General features: G+C 37.4%; 1 protein-coding gene across 1 annotated transcript; it reads right to left on the bottom strand.

Moving 5' to 3' along the window:
• Nucleotides 1–13: 13 nt before the first annotated feature.
• Nucleotides 14–20,832, bottom strand: sft2d2a (SFT2 domain containing 2a). Its single transcript, XM_059968644.1, has 8 exons — nt 20,714–20,832; nt 14,229–14,315; nt 10,961–11,046; nt 8,507–8,588; nt 6,347–6,382; nt 6,204–6,262; nt 4,600–4,629; nt 14–3,088 (listed from the first exon to the last, which is right to left on the bottom strand). Exons 1-8 carry the CDS (start codon nt 20,777–20,779, stop codon nt 3,049–3,051), a joined length of 486 nt encoding a protein of 161 aa, XP_059824627.1. The 5' UTR covers nt 20,780–20,832; the 3' UTR covers nt 14–3,048.
• Between the last annotated feature and the right edge of the window lie 674 nt (nt 20,833–21,506).

Raw genomic sequence — 21,506 nt, 5'->3', positions numbered from 1 at the left:
AAAAGAACATTAGTGAAAATCTACAGCACAGCATAGTACCAGTTTATTCTTGTACATATGAAGCAATAAACACCAGTAAGCAGAAACTCTTCAGAGAGCTAACAGGCACTTTGCTCTTGGTTTAATACACATTAACCTATACAAATCAAAAATCCAAAATCTATTTCAATATTTGCTCAAGTACAGAATTAACACTATATAACTTCTATAAAAATATTAATTTACATAAAGTATACTGCACTTCCATCATCTTAAGTGTGCAAAATCTAGAACAGATGCACAGTTATTATTTAATATAATTATCTCTATGTGTAAGTGCCGATGGAGATGCAGGTTCATAGCTTAAAAATACAGATTCGAAATTTTCTTTCTTCATCTTTTTATGAATAAGTGTAGAAAGAGAGACTAAGACACGCTCCTTTTTTTCATGAAACTGGTTAGCAATAATTACTCAGTTTGAAAAACAGTCAAATGGAAATTGAGTTGGTAAAAAACATGCAGTCAAATTTCATTCGCTATCAGTATATATTATTCTCTGAAACTTCATCACAACAAACAACTCATTCAGAGAAAACAGCAATTTTAACCAAAAATTATTTCTCATTAGAAGATCAGATACAAGACAAAGGGAATTTAATAATAAAGTCAATTTCACTCATAGGTTATATAGATGCAAATTTTGATTTTGATAAGTGAAATTTGCACCAAGATCATAATCAAACCATCTTTGTATTACACAAGAAATCTCAAATGGGAGTACGTAAAGAAAAACAAAGGAATTCTTTTTTCTTTGTCCATCAACAAAATAACAATTCAATGTAATCCACCCAATGGACACTGATTGAAATGAGTGACTCAAATTTAAAATGGAATAGAAAATGCTGGAAACACTCCGCACGTCAGGCAGCATCTGTAGAAAGAGTTCTACAAATAGTCCTGGGCCTGAAACATTAGCCATTTCTCTTTCTACATATGCTGCCTGAACTGTTGCGAGCTTCCAGCATATTCTTTGTTTTTATTTCAAATTTCTGGCACTTGCAATTTTTTCCCCTTTTATTGACTCCAGAGTTTGCTCTCCATTCTATACCAAGTTCAACTGAAAGGGAAAACAACTGGCTTCAATGTCCTTGAAAAGTCAATCTGAAAACTGTTTTAATGTTAATTAATTTATTAGTGATGACTGAATTAATACAAAATGCAGTTTAATCTTCAATGTTTAAATAGAAAATGCAAAAAAAAAGTATTACAGTAGATAAGACTAGATTCTAACATCAGTTATAAACAAAGTAGATAATTAAAGCACATAATTACAATCCCACAATGCATATCTGCTCTAAGGCACTTGTTGCTCAAAAGTAGGCTGAGTATACTGTTGTTACAGAATTGACAAAAATATTCTGATCATACAGAGAAAATTGTAGTCTGCTCACAAAACTACATACGTTAAAGATCATTCAGAATGAGGGGAAATCCAATTAGCAAAAGAAAAAATATATACAAGCATAGATTTCAAAACCAGAAAGCAACTTCCAATATCTGACGTATTATAAGCACTGATGGAAGTAGCTTTATTAACAGCAAGTACTTACATACTAAAATATCATCCTTTCATCCTAGGTCTCAAATATTACCTTCAATAATGATTTTGATAAATACTACAATTGGTCAAAGTAAAATCCCTAGAATAAACTACATCCCAATCTACAGAATGGCAATCATAAATTGGTCCCAAAGATAAATTTAGTTTTTGCCCTCCATTCAACCTTCATCCAAACTTCTATAAAGTTGAAACTTCATAATCGAAACGGAAAATCTCAACTCAACACCACCTAACATTCTAAAACTATAGTTACATTTAACTGAAATAGCTTTATAAAGGCTAATCTTGCAATAAGCTACACTTCAACATTTGTATTGAAAAATGGAACAGAAAAAGTCATGTAATTAATGCAGTTCACCATAATAAGTTTTATAAGCATTAGTGATTTACCAAATTATTGATAAACTGTTGAAACATCTATATTAATTTTCCTCTAATTAATTTTTACATTGCAAGCAGTTCAGATGCTTTGAAATAAAAGTAATTATAAATCCAATATTATCAGCTTTCATTTACCATAAAACGATTGACAATGTTTGGTGAGTGCATCATATCGATCCAAAAGGCACTCTTGTAACCTGCAGTCCCAAATATCAAAGTGTTGTTACTTGGAATTCAGACACCTGGATACTAGTAGATTGAAAATTGTCTGATCATTGTACACTGCAGCTAAATTCCCAAAAAATAAAGGCACTGTTGTTTATACTTCTGGTATAAGCCCTTTAAAAATCATTGGATTTGTACTTATAGGAAATAAATTGGAGCATCACATTCGACAAACTGTTTTTCCTTTTGATGATTCAGTAGAGAAGAAAACAAAAGCTAGTTGTCATGAAGATCCATAATATATTAAAGTTAATGAGTTTTGTAAAAACTATACTTTCCCTCCAAAAAATGTCAACACCAAAAATATTTTGTTTCAATCAGAAAATTAAGATAATAAGGCTACAAAACTTAGACTGTGGTCAATATTCAAAATGGTTCCACTTAATGAATCACCATGTGTTTTCAGTTTCATAAGATCTCATTGTCACAAAAACCTTGATGCATTTGCAGAAATTGCAACATTTCTGAAATCCCTACAATCCATGTTCTGATGGTCATTTAAGACTAACACTTCGTGATCGAAAGACTAAATGGAATAATGACCACTGGCCCCCTTATTACAAAAGGACTAAATGGTCATTAAAACGTAATTACTAACATAACATTAATAATGACCATTTACCCTTTTTATTATAATTAGTTGATCAGGTCAAGTGGACAATAATTTTCTGAGTGATAAACAAGAATTCAAGAAGTATAGATACAATTATTGTCATTACTAAAGCACACATTAAGATATTTAGCACAACTTGTGATTCTCTGTAACAGACACAGAAAAACGCAGAATGCGAAATCTGCCTTTAACACAATGTTGCTCCTTTCCACCTTCAGGCAAGTAGTTTTCACGCCAAGCATGTTGTAAAGCACTTTATCACTGCATCTCTGTAAACAAGATTAGACATCAAAACAAAGCTGGCATTTCTCAAACACCTGACGGCAATATTTCAATGATGTAACTTTTGTACTAAAACCGGATAAAACACTACTTCAGATGTCAGATGCAAGGGAACTCCAGTACAATTTAAATGTATACAGGTCAAGATTTACAAAATAATAGGTTTTGTGTTATACATTCAGAGAAAACACGTCAGTTTTATGTAAGTATAAAATCTCCTTTAGCAGTGACAGTGACTGCAATTCACTAAGTTAGAGTAGCATGGTGATTAGGTAGAGAATTGACAATTATTAGAAAGAAAGCTGTGTGTTCAATTAAGCTGAAACAACAGCCAAAGGAGCCCAATGATCCATGGACCTGATAAGAATACAGGAAAAGCAGATACTGGGATACCAACATAAAACTAATAACTTAATTTGACTAATTTGACAACTTAATTTGACTAATAGCATGCAAAATAAGTGCTTTCATACTAACTGCAATGTGAAGATTGTTTTGGTAGTGCATTCACTGTGACACAGGAAAATACATCAACCGACTTTCTTAGGTTTGGACTATACAACAAATAGCAGTGGTATGGAGGACAAACTAAACAGTATTGATTTAAGATGAATATTGGCCAAGACATCAAGACAAGCATCAACCTCGAGTGAAACCGAGCATCTGACACAGCAATATTCCTTCAGCGTTCCTTTAGAATGCCAACTTTACACCTGGAGTGAAACAACACAGTTCTTCCAAACACGAGGAAATCTGCAGATGCTGGAAATTCAAGCAACACACACAAAATGCTGGTGGAACGCAGCAGGTCAGGCAGCATCTATAGAAAGAAGCACTATTGACATTTCGGGCCCAGACCCTTCCTTCCTGACGAAGGGTCTCGGCCCAAAACGTCGACAGTGCTTCTACCTATAGATGCTGCCTGGCCTGCTGCGTTCCACCAGCATTTTGTGTGTGTTGCTAGCAGTTCTTCTAACACTGGCTGATACGATATTTTCTCAAATACGTTTTATATAGGATGTATGATTGCAAAATATATCCTTAGCAGAACAGATTTTGTTCACGTTTTCAGTAAACGATTAACGTTAATAACACTGCTTAAATACCTATAGCTTGTAAATAAATTGCAGTAATCTGAGGGATTATCAGGTTTGCGTAGGAAATAATACTTAAATGATATTCACAGTTCTGTTGGAAGATGCACCCAAAAGAAATAAACACACTTTTTATTTTTTTTAAGAACAGCTAATTACCAATGTACTCCTAAAATTCCTCTTTCTATTTCAGATGGCTGTAGAGGACAAGTCATTGGGTATAGTTAAGGCAGAGGTTGATAGATTCTTGATTAGTCAGGGCATGAAGGGATACGCAGAGAAGGCGAGAGATTGGGGTGAGAGATAATGAAATGGCGGAGTAGACTCGATGCGCCAAGTGGCCTATTTCTGCTCCTATACTTTATGATCTTATACAGATTCTTACATTTGTATTAAGTACTCACCTTGCAAATGGAATATATGAAATACTATACCTATTAAAAAGAAGAGGAAACAATTATTACTGTCACTTTTTTTAAAAAAACACTAACTGCTGTTGTCAAAATTCAGAAACAGTCCAATTTTAGCTAAAAGATAAAGGACAGGTCTGGCCACAGACTTCTTCACATCCTCCTTTAACACAACTAAAATCAACTAGTAACTACAATATAGTTCTCTTTTAATATTGTGACTATCTTTTGGTTATATCCTTCTTCACTCACTCAAGAACAATTTCCTGTTAATACTGAGCAGAACGAAAGCAACTAATTATAAGCACAACACCAGTGAATCTGCAGGTGCTGGAAATAAATGAAAAAAAACACGAAATGCTGGCCTCCTTCCTACCGGCATGAACATCCAACTCACTGACCTCCGTTGATATCCCTGCCCCCCACCCTTACCCCCATCCCTATCTATTATTTTAGTCTGGTTCTCTTTCTCTCTCTTCCCCCCCCCCTCACTATAATCTCTCCCCCCAGCCCTACTTTTCTTTCTCTTTTATTTCCCATAATTCTCCACCTTCCCCCAGCCAATTTCCCTCCAGCCTATCACTTCCCTTGTCCCTCCCCCACTTATTATCCCCCCATCGACCATCCCATGTTATTTCACTCCTGAAGAAGGGTTTCGGTCCGAAATGTCGTTATTACCTCCTCCCATAGATGCAGTCTGGCCTGCTGAGTTCTGCCAGCATTTCGTGTTTTTTTTAATCATAAGCACAAGATACTTATGTTATGATTCACATACGATGTATTATCAAAAAGAATGCAAGCAAATAAAAAAGTTGCCTCACGGTTGAAGCCAAGGAATGCGGAAGAGCAAGTATTCTTGTATCTACTGATGACAGTGTGTATTGCTGAAATTTCCAGCATTTTCTGCTTTCATTTGGATAGTTAGTACAAGAACCAGGAACTAAATTTTCTTCTTACAATATGCAACATATACATATTATGATTGGGCAGTGTTTGATAGTGACAAGCATTTTTTGCTTAGTAATGCTCAAAAAAAAAAGTGCTTGTTAAAAATTAATCCTTTGGTAGGTTCAAACAATTATAGCTTTCAGATTCTGCCAAAAAGGTCAAGTTTATTTGAGCAGAATCTTAAAAGATAACTGATCATTTAAAGTGGATCATTAACTTTGTGTTAAGCAAAAGCTTCCCATGTTTAGACTTTCCTCTAATTTGCCCAGAACTAACTTTGTCTTTTTGTGAATTTTCAACTTGTACTCAATCAAATTACCTGCTCACTTGCATAAACTAGTGAGAACATCTGCTCCCTTTGGGGAAACTATCTTTGAATCCAGCCCTTTGTTATAAGGCTCTTGAAAAAAAGATTCAGAACGTGCCAAACCCACTTTTGTGTCCACCACTGCACAGCAACCATTTCAGTAATTGTACTGGACACATTTGATCTCTTTTCCTTCATGGTTCATAGTAATTTGAAAATTTTATCAGCCAGCTTATTGAGCCATTTAATAGTCATGCAAAGCAGCAAATGTCATGCATGTTAATTGACACACTTGCAAATAAAGTAAATTTGAAGAACTTCCAGTATAAACTTGTTTGCCTACCAAGTCATGGCAAAGAACTGCAACACACAGAATATCAAAGCAAGTCCTGCTTTCTTCCACTGCAAGAGAAAATACAAATGGATTTCACTTTTTGAATAATTTTCTCTAACTAATTTCTTTTTACATTTTTAAGAGAGACATACCCAAAATGCAGAGCACAGTGTACATGCAAGGCAAACCTGTAGAAAGAGAACATTTCACACTTTGAGATAACATCACTAAAGAAAGTGACTATTTCAAGATTTCCACACATCTACCCAACAATAGTTGATGTCAGGAATACTGTAACACTGCCAAATTCTGTTCAGCACTATTCAATTCCAAATCTGTAATTTCAAGATTAAAAGGCAAACTCAACTAAAGGAACTAAATAACATTTTCAGATGTTGTAATATTTAGTTCTTGGTGAATGCCTAGACTTAACAGAAACTTCACCATTTCCACTTCCTCTCTTAACATCTATCCAACTGCTTTTGTAAAATGCCTAACACAAAAATAGTGTGATGGAAAATTCTGTTGCAATGTGGCAGACTTTGTCATTTTTAACATAATGCAAATACAAGCTCAAACAAATATCCTTAAAAATGAGTAGTGGTAGCTGTAAAAAGAGGTAATTCTAAATACATGAAGATAGCTTTGTGCTATGTACACATTCGAATACTTAATTGTTTGAATACTTTTGAACCTTCAACCAAGAGACGTTTTTGGAAAATGGAGCCAGATTCTTTGAATGTACTGTACAGTATTTATCATTGCCTTATCGAGTCATGGAAACTGACCATTCACGTCACAGCATCTTCATCAGTCACTGGGCACTCATCTGCACTAATACCATCTCCATCAACTGATCCATACTCTTCTACATGTAATTGATTCAAGAGTTCATCAAAAGCCTTTTTAAATGCTGTCAGTTTCTACCATTTGTTCATGACTAAATTTCAGGTACTCATCACTCATCTGGTCACAAGAGTTACCCTCACTTCCCCGCTGAATCTCTTCCCCCTTTTTCTGCAACCACATCCTTTGTGCTTACATCTGATATGCATTAAAGTTCAGTGAATCAACTCACACCTCTTAAGGCAAACTAGAAATTCAAAACCTCTAAAGAATTTTAACATTTCAATATCACAATATCACTTCTCATTGTTTTAAACATCCAAACTCCTGAAGTATCTTATCTTTGCAATCAACTTTGTGAAACATCTCACCACTTACAACCCTTCTATCTCCTCTTCTTTCCATCCCATCTCACGAATGCCCCGCATAATTGCACTTACCATAAAACTCAAATACTTGTATTATCATTTAAACATTTTATTTTCTAATCAATTGCTGTACCTGCATATGTACAGGAACAGTTAAATCCTTTCAAAATATCATGTTACATCATTATCTTTCAAAATAATATTAACATTTATATATTTTCTAACAACTGGATACTTGCAATAGCACACAATTACTCCAGCTACCGCCTTTTTGCCCAATCATTTAACCCTGAGACATCTCCCTATGTGATCTCATGTCTTCATGTAGCTCTGTTTAATATGCAAATCTGGGTTAGATTTCTCAAAGCCAGCTCGGTTATACCTGGATGAACCACCTTTTGTAGCACTACAAGAGACACAACTCAAACAGCCAAAAATGAATGGTTTCAAGATATCCAAGTTAATGGACTTGATTAGTGTTATTCATAACACCTTTTTATTTCACAATGTGATATAGCATGCAGGACAGTTTCTCAATATCAGCATTACATTTGTATGTATTATGATTTTTTAAATCTCTATCAATTAAATATTGTTTTGAAGTAGAAAAGCAAATCTGTTAGATAAAAATATACGTAGATAGTTTCCACCTCTCAGTACAATCCAAGACAGAACAAGGACAGCCCTTTGGAACAGAGATAGAGGAATTTCATTAGTCAGACAGTGGCTAATCTGCATTGCCACAGATGGATGTGGAGGTCAAATCATTGAGTGTATTTAAGGCGGAGATTGATAGGTTCTTGATTAGTAAGGGCGTCAAAGGAGAACAGGATTGAGAGGGATGATAAAAATCAGCCACGATGGAATGGTGGAGCAGACTCAATGGACCAAATGGCCTAATTCTGCTTCTATGCCTTATGGATGTTATTAGCAAATAAGCCTAATTATGATTATAATTCCAAACAAGGGAGTCATGCATAGTCCAATTCAGAACCAGGATACATATAGAATTATGTACAAGGAAATTGCATTTGGGAATGCCAGAGAAAGTTCTGAAATGCTCAAATGGAGATACAATAAAAATACTCAAATACTTACAAGCATAACAATGGTAGCAATTAATCGAGTTGGCTCAAACATTTTTTTCAATTGTTTGACAGGCCCCATCAAGAACAATGTACTGAAAAACAAAAGTGAATCACAAAATTATAAATTATCGATAACAAAAAACTGAGAAATGTATGTAAGGGGGAAAAAGGTTTGGAGAGCTGATATTCCTTTATTGTTCAAAACCTCACTGACAAAGGAAATAATTACTTTTATATAGGACCTTTACAACAGCAGGCCATCCCTAAGCCCTACAAGTACTTACAAACTGCAGACATTGTTTTAATGTATTAATAATTTGTACACAGTAACCTCAAGTAACAGTATACTGATGAACAGATAACATTTTTTTTTAAAGTGTACAAAAAGCATCAACTCTTCAAAATACTGCCACTGGATCTTTTTCATATGAAAAAAAACACTAATGAAGAATGATAAGTTCAAAGAGCCAAGGTTGTTCAGAGAGGATAACAAATAGGTGCCTTAAAGCAAGTCAGTCTCAACTTTTTTTGTGTGTTCAAATCTCTGGAGTAGGCCGTGAACCTACATCCTACAATCTTGGAGACAAGAATGTGAAAAATGGAATCACAGCTGACATTCAAGAATAATATTAAGTTGGTTTAAATCCCTAAGCAAATAATCAGCAGGCTAGATTCTGGGAACTAACACTGCTACCTTACAAAAGCAAATGAAATACAGAAGCAAACTATCAGAAAACACTGGCACAAACACGCTATATGAACTCAGCGGGTCGGGCAGCATCCATGGAAACAAGCAGTCAACGTTTTAGGCCGAGACCCTTTGTCATGACTGAAGGAGGGCGGCACGGGGGCCCTATAAAGAAGGTGGGGGGGGGGGGGAGGGTGGGAAGGCTGGTAGGTGTCATGTGAAAAACCAATCAGAGGAAAGATCAAGGGGTGGGGGAGGGGAAGCAGGGAGGGGATAGGCAGGAAAGGTGAAGGAGGAATGTAAGGGGAAAGCACTATGGGTAGTAGAAGGCAGAATCATGAGAGAGGTGATAGGCAGCTGGAAAAGGAGGCAGAGTGAAAGTGGGATGGGGAAGGCAGAGAGAGGGAATTACCCATCGTGCTTTTCACTTACATTCCTTCACTTTTCCTGCCTATCCCCTCTCCATTTCCCATCCACCACCCCTTGATCTTTCCTCTTCCTGGTTTTTCACCTGGCACCTACCAGCCTTCTTCCCACCCTCCCCCCACCTTCTTTATAGGGCCCCTACCCCTCCCTTTTCAGTCCTGATGAAGGGTCTCAGCCCGAAACGCTGACTGCTCATTTTCATGGATGCTGCCCGACCTGCTGAGTTCCTCCAGCATGTTTGTACGTGTTGATTTGACCACAGCATCTGCAGTGTACTTTGTGTTTACAGAAAACACTGGAATGTCAACCAGGCACAAAAGTAGCTTCATGTATTAAAAATATAATTTTACGACTAACATCACTGGTCAGTTTAACATGAACCACAAAATTCTGCAAGATCGCTACTTGAATCCTTATGCACATTTAGCTGAGCCATTGCAGAATGAAGATTTTGCATCACCTCCAAAAACCAGAGGTTAGGCAAGAGTAGATAAGCTTGAGTTCCACTTCTTGGCCTCCAAACACCCATCTTCATACCAGAAATGCATTTAAAAACTGAAAAGGTCAGAATAAACTTTAGCAGTGTTTTAATCCAAACTACGATGTGTCTCAGAAAACTTGAGTAATTGTACACAGGTATGAAATGTAGAATTCCTGCACTTCAAGAACTATTTACAATTAAAAAGTGAAAAATCTTACACTACTTTACAAGTATCAAATATTCCTACAAGCTACATGCTTTTAAATTCTTGAAGCTTTTTGTGGGATGCTTTTTGCATCATCTATTTTATGCTACTGTAATTCAGTTACCAGAACCAAAGGTTACATGGCAGAATTTTAAGTGCAACCCAGGTAGGATGTAAATAAAATTTCCATGCATCTAAATTAAGTGAATTTGAATAAGGCCACTATAATCTCATTTTTTTCCATTTAGTAGTGCAAAACTCCTCATATTATCAATCCTGAGAAAATTAAAAATACCGACGGTGCAGAACAATTGAAGGAACCAAAATTTATGTTCATTGTTAGGCTAATTTGGAAGATCAGCTCTTTGTACCACATGCTGGAATAGGCATTGGCTCCTGAAACTGCACAAACACAGTACAGCTCCCATATTTCATTTGAATTGTATAAATCACAAAAAAACTCAAAAGTAATAAACAATAAAAAAGCCTCAGAACATTTTGTTGCATTAACAATTTGTAAAATATTCTGGGATAAAAAGCTTGAAAATTCTGTATGGAATAACAAGCAAATAACTGGCATTTTGTAAATTGGACAAATGGTTTACAGAAGTTTAGCATTTGCTCTGATTTCACAGTAGTTATTTATATACTAATTGTGACTTACCTACCAATGGATGATATGTTCCCAATGCTATAAAAGATAGCGAAAAGTATTAACCCTCTTTTTGGGATCCAGAGAAAGCATACACCCTGGGAAAGAATTGTATTTGTAAAGAGACTGTTAATTAACTAACACAAACTATGCATGTACTTTTTAAAACAATATCCCTTTTATTTCCAGATTTGGAGATGTGGCAGGGAAAAGTGTAGATGTCTTAACTTGGCTTTGACAGCTGAGTTAGACAATGAAGTTTTTGTATTATTTTATCATTGGTTGTATAAAAAAAATCAATTGCAGTCTAAGTTAATGGCACTGCAAGAGTTTCAACACATCAATTTATGTGTTCTAAGGATGCAGATCACCATCTTCTTTTGTAATGCAAGAAGTGTTCAGAACTAAATGCAAACATTGCCCCCAAGGGCCACATGGAGTATTATATTAAAGGAAAGGTCTTTGCTTGTCACTATGGCATTGCATAATCAGTCTGATAGCTTTGATTTAAACACCCTGGTAAACAAAAAGTGGCTGCAAATATAAAGGTAATTTATGGACTGCCCCAATAAGTGTAAATTGGATGCCATAAATATCAAGCCATAAAGATAACTGTGGGGAAGCAGCTTTGCCTACTAGATTGAACATTCATTTCAAACATTAGAAATGTCTAAACCAGGTCCAAAACAAGGGCAAGGATTGAACCCAAATGTTTCAGGGTGACATGAGTTTGTTTTCTAAACTGAAGTTATTGAAAGTTTTAGATGCTACCAAAGTTCAAAAGCTCAAAGTTCAAAATAAAATTTATTACCAGAGTGTATACATGTCACCACATTCAACCCTGAGATTCTTTTCCTGCAGGAAAACTAAGCAAATCTATAGCTGAAAAAGATCTATGAACAACAAACTGTGCAAATGCAGATACAAATAAATAACAATAAATAACAAGCATGAAGTAATAAGATAAAAGAGTCCTTAAATGAGAAAAGTTATCTCCTTTTGTTCAAAAGCCTGATGGCTGAGGGGTAGCAACTGTTCTTGAACCTGGTAGTGTGACTCCTGAAGCTCTTGAATCTTCTACCTGATGACAGCAGTGAGAAAAGAACATGGCCTGGGTGGTAAGTATCTTTGATAATGGATGCTACTTTCCTATGGCATCATTTCATGTAGAGGTACTCAATGGTTGGGAGGGTTTTACCATTGATGTGCTGGGCCAAATCCACTACCTTTTGTAGGATTTTCTGTTCAAAGGCATTGATGTTCCCATACCAGCCAGTCAGCACACTTTCCACCACAGATCTATAGAAGTTTGTCAAGGCTTTTGATGACATGCCGAATTTCCGGAGACTCCTGAAGAAGTAGAGGCGCTGCCGTGCTTTCTTCACAATTATATTTATGTAGCGCCATGGGAAAGGTTTCACTGCTAAAGTAATGGTTTCTCTGTAGCAGCAGTGCTTGGGTTATGACTAGAGATAACGGGGGCTTTGGAATGTATGCCGGCCAATGAGGGGAGTGTTTTTTCTTTCTTGAGTGCCCGAGAGTGAAATTCGCAGTCTTTTCTTCAGTGGAAGATGGAGAGAGAAGATGCCAGAACGGGGAAAGTCATAGACTGCAGGACAGAGTGGACTTCCAATGGGGCCGGGAGTCGAGCCTGCCCAGGGAAAATCGATGGAGGACTAACAGACAGGAAACCATGAGCTCCAACATGCAGATTAGACTGTTTTGTTAAAATAGGCCCTTTTCTTTTTGTTTTCTTTACTAACCCTCTAGTCAAATTAAGAATTATAAAGCTAAATCATTTAATTGCGTATGGTGCACTGTTTGTTATTTTGTGGTACTGATTTGTAACAGGGGAACACATCATGCAGCATCCACACAAACAAGAGTTTTTGCACTTCAGATTTCACATATTCGGCAGCCCAGAGACGGTCTTCCCTAGATATTCCCATCAAATATGATGGGTCCAGAATAAGTCTTCTGAGATAGTGACACCCAGGAATTTAAAGTTATTGGCCCTCTGCACCTCTGATGATTTCTGTTTCATGGATCTCAGATTTCCCTTTCCTTAAGTCTACAATCAGTTCCTTGGTCTTACTGCATTCGAGTGAGAGGTTGTGTTATTACACCACTCAGCCAAATTTTCAGTCTTCCTCCTGCATGGTGACTTGTCACCACCTTTGATACAGCCCACAACACTGTTGTCATCAGCAAACCTGTATATGGTGTTGGAGCTGTACTCAGCCACACCAGCAATTATGGACGGATTTAGCAATAACCTCTTTATTGGAGTGGCGGAGAAATTGGGGTGAGTTGTTTCGGAGAATAACTCTGTATTAATATTACTCCTACAAGAATGGTACGAGAAGGACATCAGAAGAGTGACAGTGAATTGCGAAAAAAAAAACTAGAACAGTTAGTAATCGGGCAGCAGAGATGAGCAATACAAATCAGCACGATTTTAGTGGTAGCTTACATTTCCAATAAATCAGAAACTAACAAAACTGCAAAAAAAACAGCTAAATTTGAATTGATTTAAAATAACACACTGTAAAATCAAAACAATGCCCTTAGGGTCAAAGGAAAAATAGATAGAATACTGCTAGTCATTTATTTTTTAACCAAAAATCCACGCAGGCTATTTTTCTACTGGCAAGCACATATTGTGTATCATGGAGGCAATTAATTTGCAGTAAGCATAGAACCAACCAGAAATCAAAAGCAAGAGATCAGTGATCAGAAAATTTACAAGTTACCCACATGACTGCCACCAAGAAATATGATTAAGTTTGTAATACATTTGGGGAGATATATTACATTTATGAATGTAAGTCTCAGAAAAAGAAAATGTTTCAATATGAGAACCACAGCACTTATAATGAACCTACCCTCATTAAGAACCCTCCATCTTCCATCTCATTAGACACAGAAGTTTTTGAACATTTTTGAATCCTTTGCCTCTCAATCTTACCTTGGATAACTAGTATTTCAGAAATATTAGAATGAAACTTTAAGTAGCAAACATAGTGATCATAGCGTGCACTTAGTACGGGTGACCCCACAATACAGCAGTTTGGGTAACAGAATTTCATCCTTGCAGAAATCAATTTTTTTAAACAATTTTCTTGACATGCGCAAATGACGCTACTTCATATTTCATAAAATCGGAATAAAGATTGCTTGATGGGAAGACAATTCCTTAGTAAAGTGGCGGTGACTTCTATAAAGTCCCAACTTTGTACATTCTTCAGAAAGAATAAAATGTTAATTCAAATTAGCTTACCAAAATAGAGCACAGAATTCCAGCTACAAAACAGACAAGAAAGCCCTTCACTCGAGTTCCCCATCCTAAGGTACTTCCTTCAATTACCTACAACAAAAATAAAATATCATAGAAAAAGTGAAGATTGATTTAAAACAATTTCTGGTCATTGAGGGACACTGCCACAGTTGCTCATTATATTGATTCTTGTAGATGCTCATTATATAGGTTCTAACAGAAAGCAAGACTGAAAGGTAACCAAGTAGAAATACTTTCTTCTCAGACTGATGCAAGCAGAAGAAAATAATGTTGAAATATATAAACAGTAATATTTTGAATTTTTACATTTTTGAAGATATTCAAAGGAAGTGACAGGGCCTTTGTAAAACTAATTGAAAAAGCTTATGGGATCTGGAGCTTTAGCTTTTGCATAATATAATAAGGTATTTGGTAGAAATGATGAGCTAGTCAGGTGTTCCTGGTGACAGTTGGAAAATTTTGTAAAATACCGTAACCATGGAAGAAAAAATTGAGGAAGTAATATGAGGTCTTATCTAGATCTTTAAACATGCCCAAGTATTGATTCTGGATCAATGGTAACAGACTGTGGTAGAGGCCAAGTTTAAGTTTAAGGCCAAAGTTGATAGTTTCCTGATCAGTCAGGGCATCAAAAGGATGTGACGAGAAGGCAGGTGTATGGGGTTGAGTGGAATCCATGATCAGACATGATGGAATGGCAGAACAGACTCGATGGGCTGAATGGCCTAACTCTGCTCCTATGTCTTATGGTCTAAGTTCTTATACTCTATTTGTGAAAAATATTGAAACCACAATAACCTTTATTAAAACAAAAGTTTGACCACAAATAAAGCATATACTGGGCACCATACTTTGGGAAAAGTTAAGGCTTAAGAAAGTGGCCAGAAGAAATGTACTAAAATGCTTCTGGGAATGAGGGATTCTAGTTATGTGCAGAAGCTGGAGCAGAAGGAGTTTAAGAGCTATTTAAAATTATGAATGGTAAAAGGTAAGAATGAAACCACTCCCATCATCAAAGGATACAGAATTAAAGTGGTGTACAAAACAACCAAATATGACAATGGAAATGACGTCTTTATTTTAAAAAAGTGGTAACAATATGTAAAGTACTGATAAAGGTATTAATTGAGACAGATCCAACTGCCAATCTATTAAACATCTGAAAGATAAGGCGGACTCTGTGGAGCAGGCAGAGGAATTGAACTAACTGAATTGCGGTTACATTGAGCTAGCACTGACTCCATGGGCCAAATGGTTCTCCAACTGTAATTGTTACCTTCTGCAAAAATCTTTTGCAATTGAATCCCTTAATGTAGTGTTAATCTGGCATTTATTAAATATATACGTTACTACTATAGTGGCTGACTTTCTTTCCTCACTCAGAAGGCCAGTGCTTTTATGTATCTCTAGCTACCCTGGAACAGTGGACTGAGGAATCTTCATGAACCATCATTTAATACAGGGGAATGTACAGCCAGATTACATCAGAAGGTAAACATGGCTCAGGGTGGATTCTTCCAACAAGAGAGACAGAAAAAGAAGATGAAATAGAGAAGCAAATGAACGAAGAGTATTGGTGAGATGCAAAACTGAGGTCGATAAATGTAATTTTAGAATAACACACATTGTCCTCATACTCATTGTTTTCTTGGGAACTTACTTCACTTTTGAAAAGCACCCTTCTACAAATCAAAACTGAAAATATCAGAATCAAATGTTCAGACACTTCATAATGAAATACAGTGGATTCTGGCTAATTATTTGGGACAACTCTTAAAGAACAGTAACTAATTGAAAAATAGCCAAGATTCCCTTTGTTTATTTGGGATACTATGCTGCTTATTTGGGGCAGGAAGATGTTGTAGTTTCTAACTAGCACCAGTTGAACACACCTGCAGGGCCATTAGACACAACACTGTGCTTCAAGCAAACAGTTTTTAAACAGTGTCAGTTGTGTGTGTTTGTGTTCAAAAAAGCAGCAGTTTTTTTGTCACAGATGGTTTGCAAGAAATAAAGTAAAAGACAATTCAGAACTGTTTTGCTCACTGCGTTTTCAAGCATTCAGGCTTGGGTGCGAGAAATGGCTGGGAGTGAAAATGAAATTATTTCACTACTTCAACAAGTTAGAAACTAGAAGAAATGAAGGTATCGGCAATCATCTTGAATGTTACAATGAAAACTTGGAGGATGCAATTGTCAACAGCGTTGTAGGAAGGCCGTCCAGCATCTGCACAAGGTGTCTGCGCTGATTTTATTTACAGTCAAAAGAACGCAATGCAGATGAATTTGTCCACCGATTGGTATTAAGAACTAACACTAGCACTGCAGCAGTATTGTTAGTGTTCTAATTTGTTCTGTATTTCTTTTAAATACATAATTTGTTACTCAGTTAAATGGTAACTCGTCTTTTTAAAAAATATCTTTTTAACTATTTCTATGAAACTTTGGCTAATTGGAGCAACTGATAGATTGGGCCAAAACGTACTGATCCCGAAGTGTCCAAACAAGCTCATGATTTAAAAATCTGTTAAGTTTCAAGGGCAGTTTTTCTTCCCCCCCCCCCCCAATATATTTATGCTATTGGTTTTTAGTCTGTTCCTCACAAGGACAAAATTCTAATAAGCTTCTTCAGCATTACCACATTCCCCAGCTCACAAAATGTTAACTGTTTTTCTTTCGACATATACCGCCCGACCTGCTGCACATTTCTCAGCATGTTCTGTTTTAAGATTTCCACATCTGCCATTTATTTGATAGTCATTTATTCAACTCTCTTCAACTAAATACCAATGATTAACTAAGATTTGTACATCAATTACAATTAAAGCATTTTGGTCATTGAAAGGTAAATTGAAGGTAGTTTGCCAAGTTATTTCAAAACCTCTGTGCCACACTGAAAGAATTAACTCCTCAGATAGCTAACAGGCAGCTACTGAAGCCACATATGCAATCAGAATATCTAATTAAATGTCACCGTGTTCTGGAAAATCATTGTGGATACAGGAAATCCAGAGTAACATCATTAACAGAATTCTCCTCTGTCATCTCACTCCTCCTCTTCAAAAAGCTGCCATACTGGACCCTCTTTAGAGTGAAAATTTCCCTCCAATTTTCCACTACACCGGTAGTTCGTTTGCTCCTATAAGATAGTCAATGACGCACAAGGGGAAGTTGGGGGGAGGGAGAGGCTGACATCACAGCCCAAGTTGGGCAAGTCCATTCAATGCTCAGAAAACACACCACACTCCTCCACAGCCTACTGTCCTCTCCTCTACAGCCTACCGTCTTCTCCTCTACAGCCTACCGTCTTCTCCTCTACAGCCTACCGTCTTCTCCTCTGAGCAAAACAGTGCTCACCAATTATCAACAACCTCCTCTATCTTGCGCATAAACAGAGAATGGACGCACCAAATGAACTTGGTCCATACTGGGCTGAGGTTGCTAACAGGGCTGCTTGGTCAATGCTCACCAATGTTGCACAATGCTAGAAAGAGGAGTTTTCTTAAATCACGATCTCTTGCAGAACCCCTGGCCTATAGCATTAAACTGTAGGGCTGCTGGGTGGCGTGCTCAAAGATCCAAAAGGCCTACTCTGCACTGTATCTCAATCAATAAATAAGACCATAAGACATAGGAGCAGAACTAGGCCATCTGGCCCATTGACTCTGCTCTGCCACTCAATCATGGCAGATCCTTCTTTGCCCCTCCTCCTCAACCCCAGTTCCCAGCCTTCTCCCTGTAACCTTTGATGCGGTGTCCAATCAAGAACCTATCAATCTCTGCTTTAAATATACCCAGCTGCATGTGGCAACAAATTCACCACCCTCTGGCTAAAGAAATTTCTCTGCATCTGTTTTGAAAGATGCATCTATCCTGAGGCTGTGCCCTCTTGTCCTAGACTTCCTCACCATGGGAAACATCCTTTTCACATCTACTCTGTCTAGGTCTTTCAACATTCAAAATATTTCAATGAGATCCCCCTCATCCTTCTGAATTCCAGCCAGTACAGACCCAGAGCCATCAAAACATTCCTCGTATGAAAACCCTTTCATTCCTGGAATCATCCTCGTGAACCTCCTCTGGACCCTCTCCAATGCCAGCACATCTTTTCTAAGATGAGGGGCCCAAAAACTATTCACAATACTCAATGTGAGGCCTCACCAGTGTCTTATAAAGCCTCAACATCACATCCCTGCTTTTGGATTCTAGACCTCTTGAAATGAATGCTAACATGGCATTTATCTTCCTCACCACTGACTCAACCTGCAAGTTAACCTTTAGTGTGTTCTGCCTTTAGGATGTTTCTTCGGGCCAAGTCCTGATGAAGGGTCTCAGTCCGGAGTATCTTTGCATACGAATTAACGTAGATCTAATTTTCAGTATTATTAGATGTACATTTTACTCAATACATCGAATATAACCAGTCTAATTTCAGCTGGAATAAAGAATTCTATGGAACAGAAAGGGGCCATTTGCTCTTTATACTTATGTTAGATTATTTCTTTGTCAAATATTATAGTTCTTTATAAAGCTTCTAGGGAACATTTCAAAATTACAGTAATCTACTTAGTAAACAATTCTTCCAGTCAGTAGTACTAAAAATACCCTGTTAAAAGTCACTTGTAATTGTCTACATGCTCACAAAAATGAATGTGGTTATGTAAGTTCTAACATTTTGCACCCTTCAAGTTTCTACACAGCCTGAGAGAAAAACAAGCCTAACCCCCTGGGAAATATCACTGCTTACCATTATCCAATATTAATAAAGCTCCTGATTTCTGTGGTTTTCCTGAATTCAGTCATGCCACCACATTCCTGCAATCATTTTCATGTTTGACCCCAGGCTCTCTGGGAATACCTCTGAAATTCAGACAGCCGTTTCCATGAATAGGTAAAACTATGGATTTCTGGTGCATGCAATGAAGATCACGAGCATAATAACATTGTATTCCTCTGGCATTCGGGTGACTTCAAAACATCACTTTTGCATTCTCTTGGGCATTCTGACACAAGCGTTATTTAACTGCAGATGCAAATGGTAGCATCCTTAGAATTAACAATAGCTCCAACAGCTGAAACACTAAACAAAATAATTTAAAGCCAGTTGGAGATGTTCCTATGCAGAGCTACAGATGATTGAAAAAACAAACACTAGTATTTTGCATTATTTAGAATACTAAAAAACGTGTCCAAAGTGATTCCATCATAAATGTCAGGATATCTGTCCAGATTATTAGCTATCTCAATCTAATTTATTGACATTTGTGCAGACTGAATTGGCAAATACGTTCAGGATCTTCTAGCAATACTCTGCCAAATATGGCCTACCAGTCCCAGTGTGAATGGATCTATAACTACAGATTACCTGCTGCAAAAGGGAAATGCAACGTTGGAGGTGTTTATTCACATGTTGCAGAACAAAAATAGTGAAACAAACAACTTCTTTGGAGAAATGTCAGTAGAAACAGGAATGAAAAGAAACAATTTACAGATTTTAATAAAGTACTTATACCTATCAAATAAAAATTTGACTATCAAGTTAAGAAATCATACAAAAGTCCAAAAATAGGGTCACACAATGGACTCCATTCTGCCATTTGACATACTAGCTTAGGGGATAAAAGTTTGAAGATATAAATTCCAGAGTTACATTTTCTGGCAACTTACACACCCACAAACGCAGTACTTTAAACAAAGGCACCAGAAAAGACTAAACTGGAGAACAGCAACAAAGACTTACATGCAAAGGCATACCAGAGCACAGAGAATCATTACAAAAATCAATATAAAAATTAAAACTTGGTTTAAGTACTAACTACAATGCACACATAAAGTAATCCTGACATTTGTACAACACATATAAAACAAAAGAACAAATTTTGTTGACATAAGTATATAATAAAATGCGAATCGAGGTGATTAGCATGCACTAGTTTTAGAATTCTATTTGACCGCTTGACTGACCAAAAAGTTTGCAGACATCGCTGAGACTTGCCCTCAACACTAATAAACGGCTAAAAGCTAATTTCGATAAAGGGATTTGAACCATGACCTGAAAGTTACACCCTTGTTACAGGTTAGTGCAGCAGAACTAAAAATTCTTTAAATGAAATGTGATACGTACGTCTAACATCATATGGAATGCTCACCATCTCTGAGACGTAGATAATACCAAGATACCAATAAATAACTTAACGCACAACAGGAACCTTCGCACCTCTATTTAGAGTTTAACTTTCCCAAAGCATGGACTCTCCCAAGAAAGGCTTTTACAAGAAGGTACGATTTATGTTTAAATGGCAATCTTAGAGTTCAGGAGTCCACGTTAAAAGGGAAAGGCTGTAAAAGAGTGAGGCACACGCCAGCGTCAAGCACCGTCCCCGGGACTGTTGCCCAGGCTGCCCGGCCTAACCCCAAACTCGAAGCCACGGCCCCTCGGCTAACCCCGACTCGGGACGTCGCCTTACCTCGTTCAGGGTGCCTCGGTCATCGGACGAATCCTCCCCGTTCAACACCTTCTTCAACTTGTCCATCTTTCCGTGACCGCTCGCCCACCCCTGACTAGATGCGCATGCGCATGCGCATGCGCCAGGTCGCCAATAGCGCCCCTCGTGGCCACAGGCTGCACGAACACCACAAGGCGCACCGTAATCTGAGTCGGGTCAATTTGTCCATTTCTCTCCACAGACGCTGCCCGACCCGCAGAGTCAATTATCGATGAGTTTCTTTCTGCAAAGTGACTCAAGTTGCACTTGTTATCCATGATTGCTTTTTTAAGTCATTCACCATGCTGTGTAAATGGATCCGTGACTTCTTCACTGGGAGGCCACACTCTATGAAGATCGGAAATAACATCTCCTCCTCGCTTATGATCAACGCTGGCTCACCTCAAGGATGTGTACTGACCCCACTGCTCTACTCTCTCTAAAACCACAATTGGATGGCAAGGCAGTGCTCAAATGCCTGGTATAGATTTGCCGACAACTCCACTATTGTTGACAGGATGGTGATGAGGAGGCATACGGGAGTGAGATAGATCACCAGCTGAGCGGTGCCACTGTAACAACCTTGCACTCAACATCATAAGACCAAGGAATTGATGGAGGGGAAGTCGAGGGAATACACACCAGTCCTTGTCACGGATCAGAAGTGGAAAAGGTGTGCAGTTCCAAGTTCCTGGGCATCAACATCTCTGAGGATCTAACCTGGGCCCAGCTGATGCAATTACAAAGAAGGCACAACAGCAGCTACATTTCCATT

The sequence above is a fragment of the Hypanus sabinus genome, chromosome 4 (assembly GCF_030144855.1).
Source record: "Hypanus sabinus isolate sHypSab1 chromosome 4, sHypSab1.hap1, whole genome shotgun sequence".
NCBI lineage: Eukaryota > Metazoa > Chordata > Chondrichthyes > Myliobatiformes > Dasyatidae > Hypanus > Hypanus sabinus.
Note: the sequence above shows the minus strand (reverse complement) of the source record. Positions and strands in the feature narration are given on the sequence as shown.

What these genes read in the sequence shown, in the direction of transcription:
- sft2d2a (XM_059968644.1), bottom strand. Translation starts at nt 20,779, where the DNA reads ATGGACAAGTTGAAGAAGGTGTTGAACGGGGAGGATTCGTCCGATGAC. An exon ending in AACATATCATCCATTGGTAG is followed by an intron (nt 8,589 to 10,960) that starts GTAAGTCACAAT and finishes TTTGTTTTTCAG; the next exon opens with TACATTGTTCTTGATGGGGC. An exon ending in CAGTTCTTTGCCATGACTTG is followed by an intron (nt 4,630 to 6,203) that starts GTAGGCAAACAA and finishes TCTTTTTAATAG; the next exon opens with GTATAGTATTTCATATATTC.